The sequence below is a fragment of the Lampetra fluviatilis genome, chromosome 2, assembly GCF_964198595.1.
Source record: "Lampetra fluviatilis chromosome 2, kcLamFluv1.1, whole genome shotgun sequence".
Lineage (NCBI taxonomy): Eukaryota > Metazoa > Chordata > Hyperoartia > Petromyzontiformes > Petromyzontidae > Lampetra > Lampetra fluviatilis.
In genome coordinates this window covers 17045678-17063327 of record NC_136276.1, presented here as the reverse complement: position 1 = coordinate 17063327, position 17650 = coordinate 17045678, and the positions used below count along the sequence as shown (strand labels likewise).

Below are 17650 nucleotides of genomic sequence, written 5' to 3'. Positions count from 1 at the left end.
TAACAAATAAGAGCCAAGAATATACTTAGTTTGGGTTGGGGGGGGGATTTGTTTCAAGCAGAAAGAGCAAATAGATTTTTTTAAAAGAACATTCAGAATGACATGCTCATGCATGAACTCACTTCTAGAGCAAGCATAAAATATTGTAGCTCACTCGGCTTTTGAAGGGCACAGTTAGATTTATGGCCTTAGTTCTGTTAATTAGACATACACATCCCCGGCACAAAAATGCAGCCTTCATATTGTGGTGTTGACACTCGGGATTGGCATCCCAAATTAAAATACACCGATTCGGGCACGTATTGGAAAACTGTGAATGCACACTAGTCTCATGAATGATAATAGGTATACAGTATTAAAATATATGAGCTGTCCTTTGTGACACTGGGCATGTGTGAAGGCTAGTTAAAAATAATAATTAAGATTCATGATTCAATCAATCCTGACCAGAAACTGCGGGTGCTCCAAGAGTGTGTGCTGCATCAAGAGCTTAATCTTGCTCTCAATGGAACATACACTCTTGTTTGCTACAAATTACGTGCACATAATGAGTCATTACTGTTCCAATATAACCACTTGTTCACATGTTTAAGGTTGTGGGTGTTCAGGGAGCAGGGAGCTTATGTATCAGATTAAAGAGAAATGTTTTGAACATTTGGGATGCCAGCAAGAAAAAGCCACCGCCCTTTCCCCACTGAAAGAATGTCGACAACTTGTCGCGTGTGGAGGACATGTCAAAATACATCCTCACGTGATGTCTAAGAGGAATGAGGGAAAGGTACAACATTTGGCAAAGGAGCACAACTAATCCAGCACTAACACAAGAGGACTGCTGGTTCATACACTTTTTGATCTCCAATTGCGTGAGGACATTTTTTCCCGGGCTTGGACATTCTGAGTATTGCACTGGAGTCAGCTGGGTGAGCCACCAGATGGGAATTGAGCCAGTGCAAAATCGGGCTTCGCAGATTGCCCACTGTGCCATGCCTGTCGCGAGCAAAACAACAATCCCCTCATTCCTCTTATATGAACCAGATTCTCAAATAATCTCACACTGCAAAAATGAATTATGGGAATGTTCCTTTCATCAGTGATCTCAACTCATCAGTTCATCATACGGTTCTTTCCCAAATAATATAGACATCAGGAATATACTTTAACACGAGACTACCATGTCACAACATCCGTTACTGCAAAAACCTTGCTTTGATGTTTTAAGAATAGCAGAACATTTTACATTATTTTGTTGGGGATAATTGTCAATTATAACACAAAGCATGTAAAGGAGGAACAATGCATTCAATTTAAATGAAACAATAGTGTGATAAAATCTTACGAACAAAAATTGCTCGGTTACAACTGAGTACTAAAATAATTGATTATACTAGCGGTGACAGATACGTGGATTGCGGTCCATAGCTGGATAGCAAATGAGAACAAATATTCAACATCTTGATACTGGCAAAATAGCTAACATAAGCAGCTAACAATAGTCGTTTAGGCTGATGGCAAATACACATTCCCCAACTAAGAATTAATGCGTTAAAAACAAACACAACGTCTACCAATAGATGGGCCTGAATAAGTTATGGCTATAGTATATTTAGGGTTAAAAATTGTTGGTCATAATCTTTCTGGTAGATCACGGGACCCGTTGAGATCCACCAATTTACATCACAGCGCTTGGTGTATTGGCCATCGCTGGCTTTTCTATTTTGACTTGTATAAATGTGTAGTGGGTTCACTTGAGAGACACACAAATTCAGGAGTCAACACGTTTATTCGACGACCACAATGGGGTAACTACATAACCAGTAACCACAATGGAGTAACTATATAAACGGGTCAGGTCAGTCGGCGCACTGCCTGACCCACAATGCCGAGTATGAAGACTGGAGACCGAGGAGAAGACGTAGCACGGCGGGTTCCATTCTAGCAGACAGCCCCTATGCAGCCCCGGGACCCCACTTTTATGCCCCTCAGCGCGGCCCCGCTCCGCCCTCGAACACGCCCCCTTCCAGAACCCACTAGAAGGTTCTGGGTCACCTTCCACGTGTCCCTTGCCTGGCTTTGCCCTTGGCCACGCCCCATTTTGGAACTCACCTCTGTCACCTTTGGCCTACATCCCATCACGCGCTCCTGCCGGCCAATCAGGCTACTACGTCCACCATTACCCCCTACTCTGCCAGTCCCAGAAACCTCTTCCATGACATCATATCCTTTGCTGGCAGAGAGGGCTACCATACCCACTATTCCACTAAGTGCCGTAGTGACCCATTATATGTCACTACAAATGTATCATGAATAAGTGTGAATATGTTCAAAACAGACCGCGACACGTACTGTAGGTGAAAATATAATGAACTACCTTGAACATTTTTGCAAATAATTCACAGTAATCACATTCAAAAAGAACATGCATCATATAAGTCGCCACTGCAATAACCATTGTGAAATTATAATGACTTCCAGGTAACTAACAATGCCCATGTCCTACGCTTTTGGAACCCAGGTCATATTAAACCATGCTTTAAAATGACACCCTTGAATCATTGTTAAATCCAGTTCAGTAGATGTACACAACCACACAAACACCCCAGGGTCACGTAATATTGGTAAGAACTAAAATCTCAAACGTATGTTTTCAGGGGAATACTGCGGTAATAAAAAACATAAAAGAAACGCATTTTCTGTATGTAGTTGACATTGCCAATGTTTGTGCATCAACAATCTATTCAAACGTTAACATAAATGCATGTTGAAATAAACTGTAATGAATTACATACCTGTTAACCCATACGGTTTACCTATATTCTTGCACAGGGAAATTTCGTTTTCCGGTCCATACGACGTACAGACGTTTCAATACGGGCTAAAATTGTTAATATTTTTTTGTCTATTTGTTTGTGTATCTCCCTTGTGATGGGACTTTTGGTCTGTAATAAGGTAGGGCACTCATAAGGGGTTGACAGGTATGGAATTACAATTTCCCAGCCACAGCCAACATTAGGTGGTGACAACGGAAGCAGTGCTGAGCTAGCGCGGTTGAATGATGGTCAAACAACCTCCACAACCGACATAGCTTCGAGAGGCTTTCATCCAGCAGTGGATTGATTAAAGGTTGTAAAATCAAGATTACATCACGGCATTCATTCGTTGGCAGTATGCAATTACAGTGACATGATATTAAAAGTAAACCCGAGATATTAAACTCTTATAGATCACCTAGTCTTTTTATAACAGTTGCAGCCTATATTGAATTAACGTATACTAGTCCTACTATATATACCCAGTACTTATTATGGTACTTGTTACAGGTCACCTCTGTAGGGATGATGGGTAATTTCTAAATGAAGACGTTTTTTTGGCTGTGGGATTAGTAGGATGTCTCAGAATACAGGCTGTATAGCTGGTTGTGTGTCAGCTGCAACTCAGCTACCCATGTAAAAAATAAATATTCCATCTGACAATAATTACCCATGGTGGATACAGTACGGAGCTTATGTTGCATTAATGGGTAACATGGCATGTGAGAGCCGTCAGGTGCTAAGCCCTCCACTCCAAACTCATCGCCCTGCTGCATTACATGGACTTTAACCTGTAGCATGTACAGCCGAAGAAGTACCTTGCAAAACTGCAGTAAGGGTCGTGTTTCAGCACTCACTAAACTCTGTTACTTTGGAAATATTAAAGATAAAATACAGTAATCGGAATTTAAACATATTCAAACGGTAGTCCAACGTTTACTCATATTTTTTGCAAAGTTAGATTTTTGCTGCATATACTTGTATATGGCCAGGTATTGCCTTTTTTCGGAACATCAACATGCTCCAAATTGAGCCCATTATTTCGTAAGGTCGATAAAATAAGCACCATGTGGTAAGGCTGGCACCACGTTGTGTGAAGTCGACAGCAGTTGGCTTTGCCTACCTCTGGCTCAGGTCTACCAAAGTGGATGAGCACCACCCAGTGACCGCTGGGGCAGCCTGCCCTCACTGAGCAAACTCAAGTAATGTGATACAAAATGCAGCTGCTAGACTTCTTACCTGCAACCGTAAACGAGACCACGTCACCCCAATACTCCAGTCCATCCAACGGCTCCCAATTTTAATATCCTGCTCACCATGTTCAATTTCCTCCATGGACTTGGCCCCGTCTACCTCTCTCTCCTCCATACCGTGCTCTCTCCACTCCAGGAAAGCACCCACCGTCAACCTTCACTCAGTGGGATGTCGCTCATTCTCCTCCGATGCTCCCATAGTCTGGAAGGTCTCTCTCACAGCCGTTTGTGCTGTCAACTCCATGCCCTTGTGTTTTGGATTTTTCTATTATTCAAGAACTCAAAGACACAACGCAGACATCCGAGAGGGAAACGCAGATCACGATCATGTAGCAGTCCAGAGCAATATGTCTTCAAAACGACATGACCTTGTTAAAGTCCAGCATCAATACATCTATGCTCACTGTTTCTGTACAGCTTCTTGTGACGTGGTCATAGAGTTGTAACATAAATCGACATTGTATTGCATTGATCACCCACTCAAAACACCCAATGCATTGGGACTCATATCTGCTGAAAGCCCTGAGGGAATGGTGGAAATTACACATTCTCAAGGCAGGGCCAGTATATCCATAGAATAACTATGGTTGACTTGAAACGAATTGGCACCCATTGTATCAACCTTGGAGGGGATGGTACGCTGACTCTACAGGAGAAAGTGTTCGAAAAAAGCTTGCAAATAAAAAAAGGAATGCAATGTTCTTACAGGAACTGAAGGAACTGCAGAACCAGAGACTTCTGAGCCTACAGGAGCTTCTCAACAAGTACAGCATCCTCCTCACTGATCACACCAGCTCCATCACCAATGTAAGCGCTGCGCCAAGGATGGTTCACCGCATCACGAAATTGTATTTCGGCAAAGGGAGAAATGGTAATGGTTCACAAAGTAGATGGATAACCCGATCGCTCAAAAAGCACAGGTTATCCTGGAATTTGCAGATAATCAGAAGGATATATCACCCAGCTCAATGCGTTCAGAACATTTCCACAAATAGCCGAGCATGTAACGTGATGTGCGGAATTGCCGATGGAGTTTAGGGCAGCTGATGAATAATAATACCTTAATCAAACAGCTAGATCGGGTAAGCACACACAACAGGCTGTAATTAATAGATATTTTCAACTTCATGACAAAAATGTGATCTCTTTTTATACATGGGCATTACACATCATGTTTTAAAGTTAAGTGCATTTATATGATCAGTAGGTATTCCCAATGGTACAGAGCAAAGTCCATAATTGTATGTGTGTGTGGGGAGCGGTGGCATAGCAGTTAGTGCGCTGCATTACAAATCTCGCTCATGGCCAACACCAGTGACGATTATCTGAACTGGTCCTGGGCCTCCCCTAGGTGGACTCACTGGGGAGACAAAGGCGGCCGGGAATGGTACTGACCACCCACTCCCTCATGTGCCATGTCGGTCTTCATAGGTGCTCGCTAACAGCACTTGCTCCAAAAGTATGTTATGGCTATCTAGGGGATCTTTCTCTTTGTGTGTATGTATGTCAGATCACAGGTAAAGTGCAGGAGTCGGTGGGTCGAATCAGCGTGTACCAGGATCTCCAGCCGCTTCTCGAGGGGATGACCAACTGGGCTCACCACGAGAACACGGAGCTCATGCTTGCAGACTACTACGTGAGCTTGTGGGACCCATAAACCCAATGCACACGACACACACACATGCACAGTCTTAGTCCTGACCCGGCCACGATGCAAGGAATCAAATCGACTCTTCCTGTCCAAATTCCCCTCTTCATAGCCCGGTGCCTGGCAACCTCCGATCCATGGGTGCCTGTGCAATTGCACCACCTGCACACACGATATGCTTCTCCGCTGATCCTAATCGGATGTGCACTCTGGTGGGCTTTTCCCATGATGTATAGAAAAAACTGAACCAGGATACAATGATCACCACATCCGGTATAGATGAATGGATCAACAGAACAACATTATTGTGGCAAGTAGAACCACCTTCGTCTTAGCATTCACCGTGTTACTTTACGTGGGCAACATTTTAAAACATTAGTATTCATATTGAATATAATATATTAATCGTGATTGCATTTGTCACTTCCCATGTACTACTGTGATGTGTTCATTAGTCAGCATTTGCTGTAATGCATTTGACTGGAATGTACTCATAACTGTGATGTTAACTGCAGTGTTAACACAGCTATAGCCTTGCTTGGACTGCAATCCTTAGCACAACCAAAACTAGCAACACACCCTTTGTTAAGGAAATGAATAAACTATAGCTGCTATGACTGAAATCTTGCATTTCTATTGAAATAAAAGATAATTTTTGATTTGCACGATGTTTTATTTTAAAGCGTACATTCTCAACACCTGCTTAATATGCTACACCACTGGTTAACAAATTATAGTGAACCATGCATTATATTAGATTGTTTTTTGGAGTGTTCAGTAAAAGGTCCAACAAATTGAGACCTTTGTCCCAGCTTTCGTTATTCAATCACGCATAGATCAGCATTTGCTCTGTGGTCCTGCACTTACAGGAAGAAGTAGCCAGGAGTCACATGGATGAAGGGAGACTTGCAGACTCGTTGAACAACAAGATCTCCCGCCTGAATACAGAACTGCAGAAAACCAAGAATGAAAACAACGGTAAACTCACACACGCTCACAATTCAGGTAGTGCCAATCCTGACAACTGTACAGTTTGATCATTAAGATGGCACCAATACTGGCCAAGTATAATTTTTAAATAATTTCAATACTATCTGTTTGTTGATGTCCATTGCGTTAACTCGGTTTGCCCGGTGCGTTTCCACTCACAGCTTTAAGGAGACTCACTGGAACATACGGTGAAACGTCTTCTTTCGCGCACACCAGAGCCCAATTGGAAAGCAAACTGGGAGAGGTAGGGACCTTTTAGAAAACGTTCATTTCATGCAGTTATATTTACGTCAAAATTTGTACATTGTGCACATGCAATAATTGTATAATGATAATAATATTGATAGTGTACAGCGTTTTGGTGACCGACCGCTGGATGAAAGTCCTCCACACACCCTATTGGCCGTAGCAGTTGCTTAACCATACTTCACCATGCCGGTCAGTGCAGGTCGTTGAAGTTCCAGTTCTGATATCACTCGCCACTGATGTTATCTAAAGCCACAAACCAATCTCAGGTCTGTCACACAATTCGAAGGTAATGCGAGCAAGGGAAGTGGATCCTCAGTCCTCGTTAGCAGTTGGCCCAGTTCGTGGCCTACCCTGCCTGTCTATGCCTGGGGGAGGGTAAAGTGACGGGCAGCCACCTCGGTGAATCACCACCGGCATAGATTCCTGTATGGCCTCACACGCATACCTGTCAACCCCTTATCAGTGCCCACCTCATTACAGACCATTTCAGACCTTATTGGTCACCCTGTGTCCTTATAAATCCCAAAGTTCATCTTACAAAGTCCCATGACAAGGGAGAAACACAAATAAATAGACAACAAAAAAATGTTGCCCTATTGAAATGGCTTGACACCGTATAGACCTACAAACTCAATTTCCATGTACAAGAATACGGGTAAACCGTACGGGTTGACAGGTATGCACACGTTTTCCACTGCGCATCCCGCACCTTCCCCTTCAACGACGCTAAAGAGCTACAATTCTGCCCGCTCCCTATCCCCGAATGCCTAGGATTCCTAGCTCGACGCTCACCACGGAGCTGCACCCAATCCCCTTTGAACGCCACCTCCTACTCAATAAAGACCACATTTGTCTCTGGCGTCGTCATTACGACGTAGGCCAAGTCACCCACTGCCCTGTGTGTTTTTGCTGTAGGGCCAGTTCAAGGTGCATCTGCTTGAGCTGAATCAGCACAAGCTGGAGTGTGTGCTCGCTGACCTGGAGACGCATGAACGACCCCGTCACATGCTCTCTGACCGTGTCATCGCCTGGTCCGACAAGCAGGTGTGAATCTGCATTGGACTGAGAGCACAAGGGGGGGGGGAGCCGTCACAGGTGTATACATGTACTAAATACGCCCCCCCCCACTCCATGCATGCGAGTGAGTAACAGCTGGGGCAGAAAGATGTTTCCCTTGAGAGGAGGATGCATTCGCTTGCTAAGAAGGCACGTGCTCCAGCTCGGTCTCAAGCTTTATGGAAATAAGAGCAGAGCAAACGGATATAGAATGACAATATAAGTGGTGACGTGTAGTAATTCATAATATTACGTAGAAAATGTAATCGTGTGGGTTATTTTATTTTGTACTTTAATTTATTACAATGCCTGGTGTAGAACTCAACAAATGTGCCCGTGTTGTGAATTTTAAGCTGCTTTGCAAAAATAAGCATACACTTAGTTTATGACTGTGCAAGTAGTACAGTACATCCGACGCTGCATATATTGTGATGGGTTTTCGGTGACACACGAGAGCATAAACTTAAATCACTGCAAAACGTACACAATCAACGCTGCCACGTTTCCTCACTCTCTCTAACTCCTCAACTCGACACGCGCTGCAATCGACAGGGCCTCAAGCATGCCATGATCCGGATGCCCAAGCTGAAGCTGGACGAGGGCTGCGCCCTGAGCATACCCGAGGCAGAGACAGAGGAGGGCTGTGGCCTGCCAAACTGCCCGCTCGGCTCGAGGCACAGCACCCACGAGCCACACGCGGCCAGAACCACGGGCCCCCCGGGCGTCGTCCGCCAAATCCGGCCTACGTCCCTGCCGCACCGGCAAAACAACAACAACAACACACGCGGCAAGTGGCGGCGCATCGCCAGCATGAGGAACAGCCTCATGCTGAGGAACGGTGAGCCCGCGGGAAGTGCTCAGCGGCCCAATCACCGCATCAACGAGGGCAGCCCCGCCGCTCGGCACCTCGGAGCAAGGTCGGGAGCCGCAGCTAGGAGGGTTCCTGCCAGGATTCCCAGGGCACCCCATCCGAGGGGCTCCGTAATCGGATGGTTCAACTCGAGGGAAGGACACGAAACACAAGAGAGGGTCGATGGAACCGAAAACTCCGGCAGTTCTTTTGCAGAAACGGATGTTGGTGGGGAATTGAGAGCCATTCCGGGCAGTCTTCAAAGCGACATCCACGCTGTACTGGAGGAGACAGATGGATCCAGCATTGTTACAGTTGAAGGTTTGGGCATGCAAGGAGCCGAATCCCGCGATGAGCAGCAAGCAACATTCGGATCCACCAACACGACAGATGGAGTGAACAGTGAACAATTTGCAACTGGGACCGGGGCTCATGCTGATCTGAGCTATCAGGTAGAAGATTCGCAGGCGAGCCTTTTAACCAACACCATCGGGGCTGCAGCTTCTGACTTGTCAATTGATACCTACCAGGGTGAACCTTTACCAGGTAAGGTCCAAGTTATGGTCAATAATTAATGGCATGCTTTTGGTCACGTGAGTGTTTTTATAATTTAGATGCAGTTGATTTTCAAATGTATGTGTTTAGATGTAATTATGATATGCATAATTATGTATTGTTACAGATTCTGTCACAGGACTTTCAATATCCATGTTAAAGCAGATGTTACATTTTGCTCATATGGGTCAACTCCCAATATTAAACTGCTGATTTATGGTTATAAGCTTTGGTGACAAGATAGCTAATAGCAAATACCATGATCAATCATGCCCATAGTTGTCTCAAGCTGAGCCGTCAGACATTCAAGCTGTTAATTTGAGGTGCCAGGTATGAAATTGTGCATCGTGACGATGCTTGCATTTGGGTAAAATTTGCCACGTGGAGTGAAACATCTTGTGCGGCATATCGTTACAATAGATATGGTGAGGGTTGACGCAATGCAATATTGACTAGGGGAATGGACCCTAAGCCACACGTGTGTGTAGCATGATGATTTAGTTTGTGCAGTTACCGATTAATGGATCAAATGAGTTGAGACCATCAACTGAGGGCTCAGTTTAATCACGGGCAGCTCTCTGCATTTGAACGCAGGCTCTAAGCGGCGCAGGCTCCGAGTGCTCTGACCTCTCAGCCACCTGGCCACTTCACTTCACACTTCACATGTTTGACTTCTTAGTCAAATGGCTCAGTCGCGGGGTAGTGCTTATCTCCATTTGCGACAATGATCTTGAATCGAAATTCCACATTACAATTGTGGGGACATCTAATCTCAATAAGTTTTGAAGGTCATAAAAAAACAAGTTAATGTTCAATACATCCAGAATCAAAATATATAAGAGTATAATGATACACAGGGAGAGGGAATAATTGACTACTTTTATCCCCTCGTTCTAAACGTAATTATTTTCCTCTATTCCATACTGGGTCTTTTTGAATTTGCGACTATTTCTTTTCAAAGTGAAAAGAAAATTCAGAAACGTTCACTGAAATTCTCCAGAAATTATTGGAATGGAATAAAAGGAATCAGTAACCATATCTGACTGTAGCATGGCCTCTGAGCACACTGAAGTCTGATATGTTACATTGTACACGATAAACAATACAGCACACGCTCAATGGAAATTAATTTTAAAACAAATATTAATGTCCCCAAGACTCGTCGAAGGTGTCCTAAAGATTATTGATATTCAATGTAAATTTCCGAGGCTCAGAGCCAGAAAAAAACACCTTCATATACAGTATGTGCTTGGTGCCAATGCCCTGAGGCTCATGGTGTAAAATTAAAACTCGTGAATCTAAGTGACAGTCCTCATATCCAAATATAGCAATTAGAGACGACGTTTCACTTGAAACTGCACCAAACAACTGCAGGGCAATTGTGTTACTGGAGTTTCAGAATGGCGACAAGACTGATGGCACAGTTTCAAGTCAAACGTAAAGATCGAATTGCTACATTTTTGTTGTGAGAATTGTTCTTCAACTTACCGGTGAGTTAAAACCAAAAGTAATTGGCCCATTAAATGCTTGCACAGAAGACGCTTTAATGTGGTTGCCTATATCTGGTGGTGGTGGGTCTTACGACTTAGAATTGGCCAGATCACTACAGGGCCTAACCCAACCGTCTATTATGAGTCATGATATTGGCCGCGAAAATCTGCATGTTAAGAAATGTGTGACTTTTTAATACATACATCTAGATGCAATTGATAACCAGAACTGTATGTGACTAATATACTATCGGTATGGATTATGTGATTATACAGCAGTTAATATGCTTGGGATTAAGAGAATAAATTTAACAGCGGAATTATTTACACCTCAGACAGATGTTTTTTTTTCTTATTCTCATAATTAGAGATTGCCTAATATTACTTGTATTTCGACGCATTGTTTCAATTGCTTTGTCTCCTCTTGGCATTTGTGCAAAGTGAATTCAACGAGGCACTGCATTCCTCATTAACACAGAGTACCAAGCTAATGAGTGCTCATGTGCCAGCTCTAATCCGTTTCAGTAATTGTAATTGTCCAAGTGTAATTTCTACCTGTTGCCAGCAGAGGGCAGATGAGCAAAATACATTGTACGGGGTGGTCCAGATGTCTTATGATCCCAATTTAATTATCTAAAACTACTATTTGTTTTACAGAAAAGTTCATTTAAAACTTAAATTAATATGCAAAGGAAAACATGTTCGGGGTCAACTAATTGGGGGGTCGCATGACATTTGGACCACCTTAATATGCAAAGGAAAACATGTTCGGGGTCAATTCATTGGGGGGGACACATGACATCTGGACCACCTTGCGTTACTTCAGCTTGCGTGCTCCCCCCGCCTTCACCAATCCACACTCACCAGTATGGTCAAGTATGGTGAAAGCATGGTTCAGAGAGGTCATCATCCAACAGTGGATTGACACATGGCTGTACGTGTACATTTTACTGCGGGCGTGGTGCAAGCAGGAACGCCTTTAAGCTATGTGCTGCACATTTCCTATCGTTGCTGTTGACCTGCAGCAATGGAACACGGCCCCAACACGAGGTGGCACTGCTGTATTGGAGGAAAACTATAGTGAGTGGCAATTAGAAACGAGTGAAGAGGCATGGTTATGATGATACTGATAGGTAAACACGCAGAAATCTTACTGACTCGCCACTGAATAGGACACCAGGACTAGGTAAATGTTGAATAAACTGGCATTTGTTTCATGCCTGTTAAGTGTAGCTTCGTTTATACAACTTATTTATCCTATTTTGACATAGAATTTTGGTAATCAGGAAAGAACGAAATGTTCGATCGTACGAGTCACAAGAAAAAAATTAAGCTGTTTCGATGGCTTCATTATTGACTTTATCTTTGTATTTCCAGATTGTTAATCTGGAACTTGTTATTGTACTGGTGATTGATCTTATTTATGAATGTATAATTATAATTAATGGACGTAAGATGACAAAAAAACATTTTTTGTCCCTGAGTAGTAAGTGTTCTTTTCTAATTGCTTATGCCTCAAAAGTCCAGAAAATGGCTATTATTCCCCACAAACTTTGCTTTTGTGACCAGGACACAAAAGCCAAGTTAATAATCTACTCCATTAATAACACTGTGTAATAAATTATTATTTTCGCTCCTGGGTAGTAAGTGTTATTTCCTAATTGCTTATACCTCAAAGGTATAGAAAATAACTATTATTCCCCACAAACTTTGCCTTTGTGACCAGGACGGTGATATTTTGAAATGTACCTATTTTCAATGAGAAAACGTGGTGTGCATTTGTGTCATTCCTTCAGATAAAGTCCTGGTCACAAAAGCAAAGTTTATGGGGAATAAAAGCCATTTTCTGTACTTTTGAGGCATAAGCAATAAAAAATAACACTTACTACCCAGGGACAACAATCGTGTTACATAGTATAATTAAACATGCATTATGTATGGAAAGAAATCAGTTATCTTTTTAAATAATACTGGAGGTGGATAGGAATGCTAGGCTTTCACAATCGCCATTCCTTCAGACATCTACCTGTCTAGATTTGGCATTTAACTTCGAACATTTTTGCACATCATTAACCCTCTACCTCTTCCTAGATGAGAGCTGTGCGCATGGACATATAACTGGCCTAGTTCGTGGCTGTCTCAACAGTGCAGGACCTACCTTGATGCCCAGAATTTTTTTGAGTTTGTTGTCCTTCCCCCGCAATTCCGATTAGCACGGGTGGTTACGTACGATGTGAAATAAGTTTAACATACATACAATATATACGGTATATGCTTTTAAAGCTGACACTCACTGACTCTAGTTCGCCATTGGTGTGCGAATTCTGCAGTCACGACACAATGAAATAAGTTATATTAACAGGAGGCTGGACGACTGCAAGAACAAAATATGATTTCCGATATGCTTGTTTCATTCTGTTTTCCAGTAATTGGAAAATGCCGAGTCCTTTACGATCACATTGCCATCACGGATGAAGAGCTCACCGTTAGGGAAGGTAAGAACTTTAGAACACTTGGTGCTGATGAATTACTGATGGTGTTGTGTTTCAAATGGTTTTAATTTGCACCATCTAAGATCCTTTGCCATTGTTACAAATGCAACATCACTACTCCAAATTAATGTACAATTACAAATGTGTTTAATACATATTCACAGTGAATAACATCAAACATATTTCAAGGCACCAACATGCAAATAAAAAAAAGAATAATGTCCTGGATTAAAACACGTTTAAAAATAGAGCCGAATGGAAATTTGGCTTGAAGGATCAGTGAACAATAATAACCAATTGTTTCAAGGTTATGTAATAATCTCTCTCAAAGAGCCATTTGCCTTTCCTGTTTACGCAGGTGAAATTCTCAACATCCACAGAAAGGACCCAGATGGGTGGTGGTTTGGAGAGGTGAACGGACAAGAGGGACTATTTCCAGCCCTGTACGTGCAGGAAATCCCCTTGGTTGATTGATGCTTCGCACAAGACAATGATGCTTTACACAAAACAATGATGCTTTTGGTCAACTTTAAAAGCACAGAACAATGATCAACTGAAACTTTCGAACGGAATGCCTTTCTGCTAACGCGCACCAACATCTAATAATGTTTTTGTAAAGGTATCATATCAATTGTTCATTTAAAGTTAATGAAATACTACAGGCTATCCATAAACACATCATCCATTCTTAATAGGTGGCAAGCAGACCTTGACTTTGGCATTTAGATCCTGAACATATTGCCATAAAACTATACACACATATTCTTGGTTCTTTCTTTCCCTTCTACATGACTTTACCGAAAGAACTAAGATTAGTAATCCCTGCAGTCACGAAAGCTTTAAATCGAAATATACACACACACTCGGTTGTTTGAATCATTTGTCATACGAGGCTCCACATGTCCGCCATGGCGTCGGGGCCTCACATCGTACCGATATTCGAGAGTCTTAGTTTTTCAGGTACAGCCATGCAGTGTTCTCTGGGTAGTAATTGATTCCAATGCTTCTTTTAGGTTATGCTAACGAAGAAAAAATAATACATCTATAAGGTTATTTGCTGCCAATAGCTCAACTACACAATGAACACTGCTGTTTATAATTTTAATGAATGGACGATACTTTTTATTGACACCCTGTATATATCAACCTTGAGTTTAACGCATAACAATTTTTTAAGTGGAAAAAATTGCACAATATACACTTTCTATTATTTTGCGTATCGATTTATATCAGGCATGAGGTATTGTAAATGTATTTGTATCTACTGCCAGGTATATATTTTTTTTATTTCAGCGTGAATCTACATATTAATGCTCGGTGATGTTTCTATTGAGAAAAAATACACTTAATGCTGTCATGCCATAACCGTTTAAGGTACAGCGTCTGTCACCTGTTTTATTTTTGTGCTTGAAACGAACTAATTTATTTCATAGCTTTATGTACGGGAATTTTTAAGTAACTGGTAAAAGTGCGGATCACACAAATACGTAGATCAATCATGCACATTGATTTTGCAGAGGACCTCTGAGTAAACCTGAGGCCATACTTAGGTTGTAAATAAATTTCAAGTCGAGTACTGTATAGGTTTTTTTCCTATACAGTACTCGATTTGAAATGCACACACAGTTATTTGTCAACAGGGCAGTATGCTATGCTGTTTATTAATACAACTTGTGATCCATTTTACAGAAACACTTGATTATAAAAATACACACATTTTCTTCACGTTAATTCGCACAATCACGCAAATCATCTTTTGCCTGTTTATATTTGGTTTATTCTGTTTGTATTGGCTGATAATGCATGACTTTCAACGATGTGTTTTACACATTTCACTCTATTATAATAACACTGATTAAAGCTTACATTGTGTCATGCCTATGTTATTTGTATTAATATATTTTAGTCTGAAAAAAATATGTGAATGTATTAAAATAGCTTCCTAATCCTTAGTAGAAGGCTAATTGATTTCAGTGTAAGCGCTGTTTATGTGACTCCACATTAATTTCATCAGTAGTCCGACAAACCACGTGGTTTATTGGATTTGTGGGAGGTCCAGCCAAGCAATTTTCCATCTTCTATTTAAGCCAAGCTTCATGCAGTGTCAAGTTCTGACAGTTCATTTCATCCCGAGGCCAAAAATCAAAGTGTGTTCCTATGCATTCTGAAGGATAAACTCTATACGTATACATGTATGCATTTTTTCCGTTTTAACAATTGCAAAAATAACATTGTTTAAATGTTAGACTCTTCATTTATCCTGGAGAAATCCGATGAGCTATGAAGCTCTTTTTCACATATGTCCAGTAGTTTCAAAGATGTCCAGTAGCCTCTTCAAACCAATACAAGGGATTTAAATTGTCCAAAATATCACGGCTGTCACTTTTGTCTACTGGTCGGTCAACCCACAGCCGTGCCAGAGGGAAAGACGATATGGCATAGAAGTTAGGAAAAATCACACAAAAGCAAATTACATCACTGCACTTCAATTTTCGAAATTATTTTGATGTTTTTATTAATGTACAGAAGTCTAATTATTGTTCATTTTGACGCAAAAATGCACACAGCTGCTGAATTAGAAAAATCCACCATGCACATATAGAGAGCCATGAAAAACAATACAATAAAGTATTGAATCCACACATCTTTTGCGTAAAATGCCGATATACATGAGGGTGTACCTGTCAAGTGAGATGAAAACCAACGTTTGGTCAAGAAGCAGAAAGCACGCCCATACCTGTAGGTACGTTTCATTGAGGCTCTGCATTGTTTCGACTGAAATATACATGATAGTACAATTTTAATGTCGTCGTATCTTTTGTTATTGTTGGCCAATTGTCCCCCAAATTATTTATGTAAAAAGAGAAATGTCTACACAACACACAAATGTTGAATTGTGAACTTCAAAGGACGCTTGTGAGCAGTCATTACCATGTGGTCATAGAGGTATGCATCTCCAAGGTCTCTCTAAATCTGTTTTATCTGTGGGCATGTATGCCTATTTTTCATTTCAATATAGTGCATATTTGGCAAGCAGAATGGAATAAATGTGCATATTTGTCAGCCGTATGGTGGAAAAGGGAGAGTACTTTATTGGGCACTAGAGATATTAGTTGGTGGTGTCATAAATTCGGTTCTTGCTGTACACTATGTACGAGCATTAAATTGTTATTAAAAAAGCACTGATTCTAACTGTTGTGTTCAAATTCAACCGTCGGTTTCTTCCGAAGTGATTTCATCAACGAGTGTCGATGTGTTAACGTCTGTGCCATCGTTTTACTTGTAATAGTGTGCAGAATAGCTTACATTATTTATGGCCGCCGCTATTCTCTGAACATTTTAGTTTTTTTTCACTCAAAAACAAATAGTGTAATGCACATTTATTGAACTTGATTCTGTGCAACAACATGTTTCTTCATAATTTAATGCAGATTTTTAAAAATGAAGATACAATCAAAGAAACATATTTTGTCTTATAGATCAGTGGTTCTCAACCTGTGTTCCACGGTCAACAGTCCACCAAGCCTTGGGAAGTGGTCTGCAGAACTGTTGCAGATACTACGATATTTTACATAAAACACCATATTTTTTACTGCCTATTGCACAACTATTAAAAGCAAGATAATCATTTTCGTGGCTTTTTACTTAAATTACAGCGCTATTAGAGTAATTTTATTTTGAAAATCATTTTTGATGCATGACGATTCGCTAAGTTGTTTTGAAGGTTGGTAGTGGATTGTGGGTGCAGAATGGTTGGGAACCACTGTTGTAGGTAGTGCCTAAACCATGCATCCTGGGGTGTCTAACATAAAGTTTTGACTCTCTTATTGAAAAAAAACTTTAAAGCACTGTAAAATCACAAGAGCACTCCAATGGCATCAATGTAGTGATGTATAAAAAAAATATGGGATTGTTGCCATAGCAACCAAATTCGAGATATTTGTTTTGTTTTGAGTGGTGTCTTTTAAGTTTACTGTGCATTTAATAAATAGAAAATCCCAGACTGTTTTGTTGAAATAAAAATGAAGTAAAACAATTGTGATAAAATAAAAAAACACTTGTCGATGAGTGTTTTAATCGGAAGATACATGCAGTAAAAAAAACATTCCAGTGGGAAAAAGTGTTTTCATTTTCAGAGAAAACCGCTGTAAAGCCTCCTTATTGACTTAGGGCTCAATTAATTTATTAACGTGAATAGTTTGCATGAATATTTTCTCGCCACAAGTCCCTGGAATGTTTTGCAGATGTGACCCTTCTTCC

General features: G+C 41.2%; 1 protein-coding gene across 1 annotated transcript in view; it reads left to right on the top strand.

The window, feature by feature from the left end:
• Positions 1-15486, top strand: part of NOSTRIN (nitric oxide synthase trafficking) — a 32537-nt gene extending 17051 nt beyond the window's left edge. Inside the window, exons 9-16 of the mRNA XM_078865563.1 lie at positions 4769-4867; positions 5571-5696; positions 6578-6686; positions 6860-6942; positions 7863-7991; positions 8556-9399; positions 13325-13393; positions 13749-15486. Of these exons, the coding sequence (XP_078721689.1) occupies positions 4769-4867; positions 5571-5696; positions 6578-6686; positions 6860-6942; positions 7863-7991; positions 8556-9399; positions 13325-13393; positions 13749-13864 (1575 nt within the window). The 3' untranslated portion in view covers positions 13865-15486. The remainder of the gene's footprint in view (positions 1-4768; positions 4868-5570; positions 5697-6577; positions 6687-6859; positions 6943-7862; positions 7992-8555; positions 9400-13324; positions 13394-13748) is intronic.
• The last annotated feature ends 2164 nt before the right edge of the window (positions 15487-17650 follow it).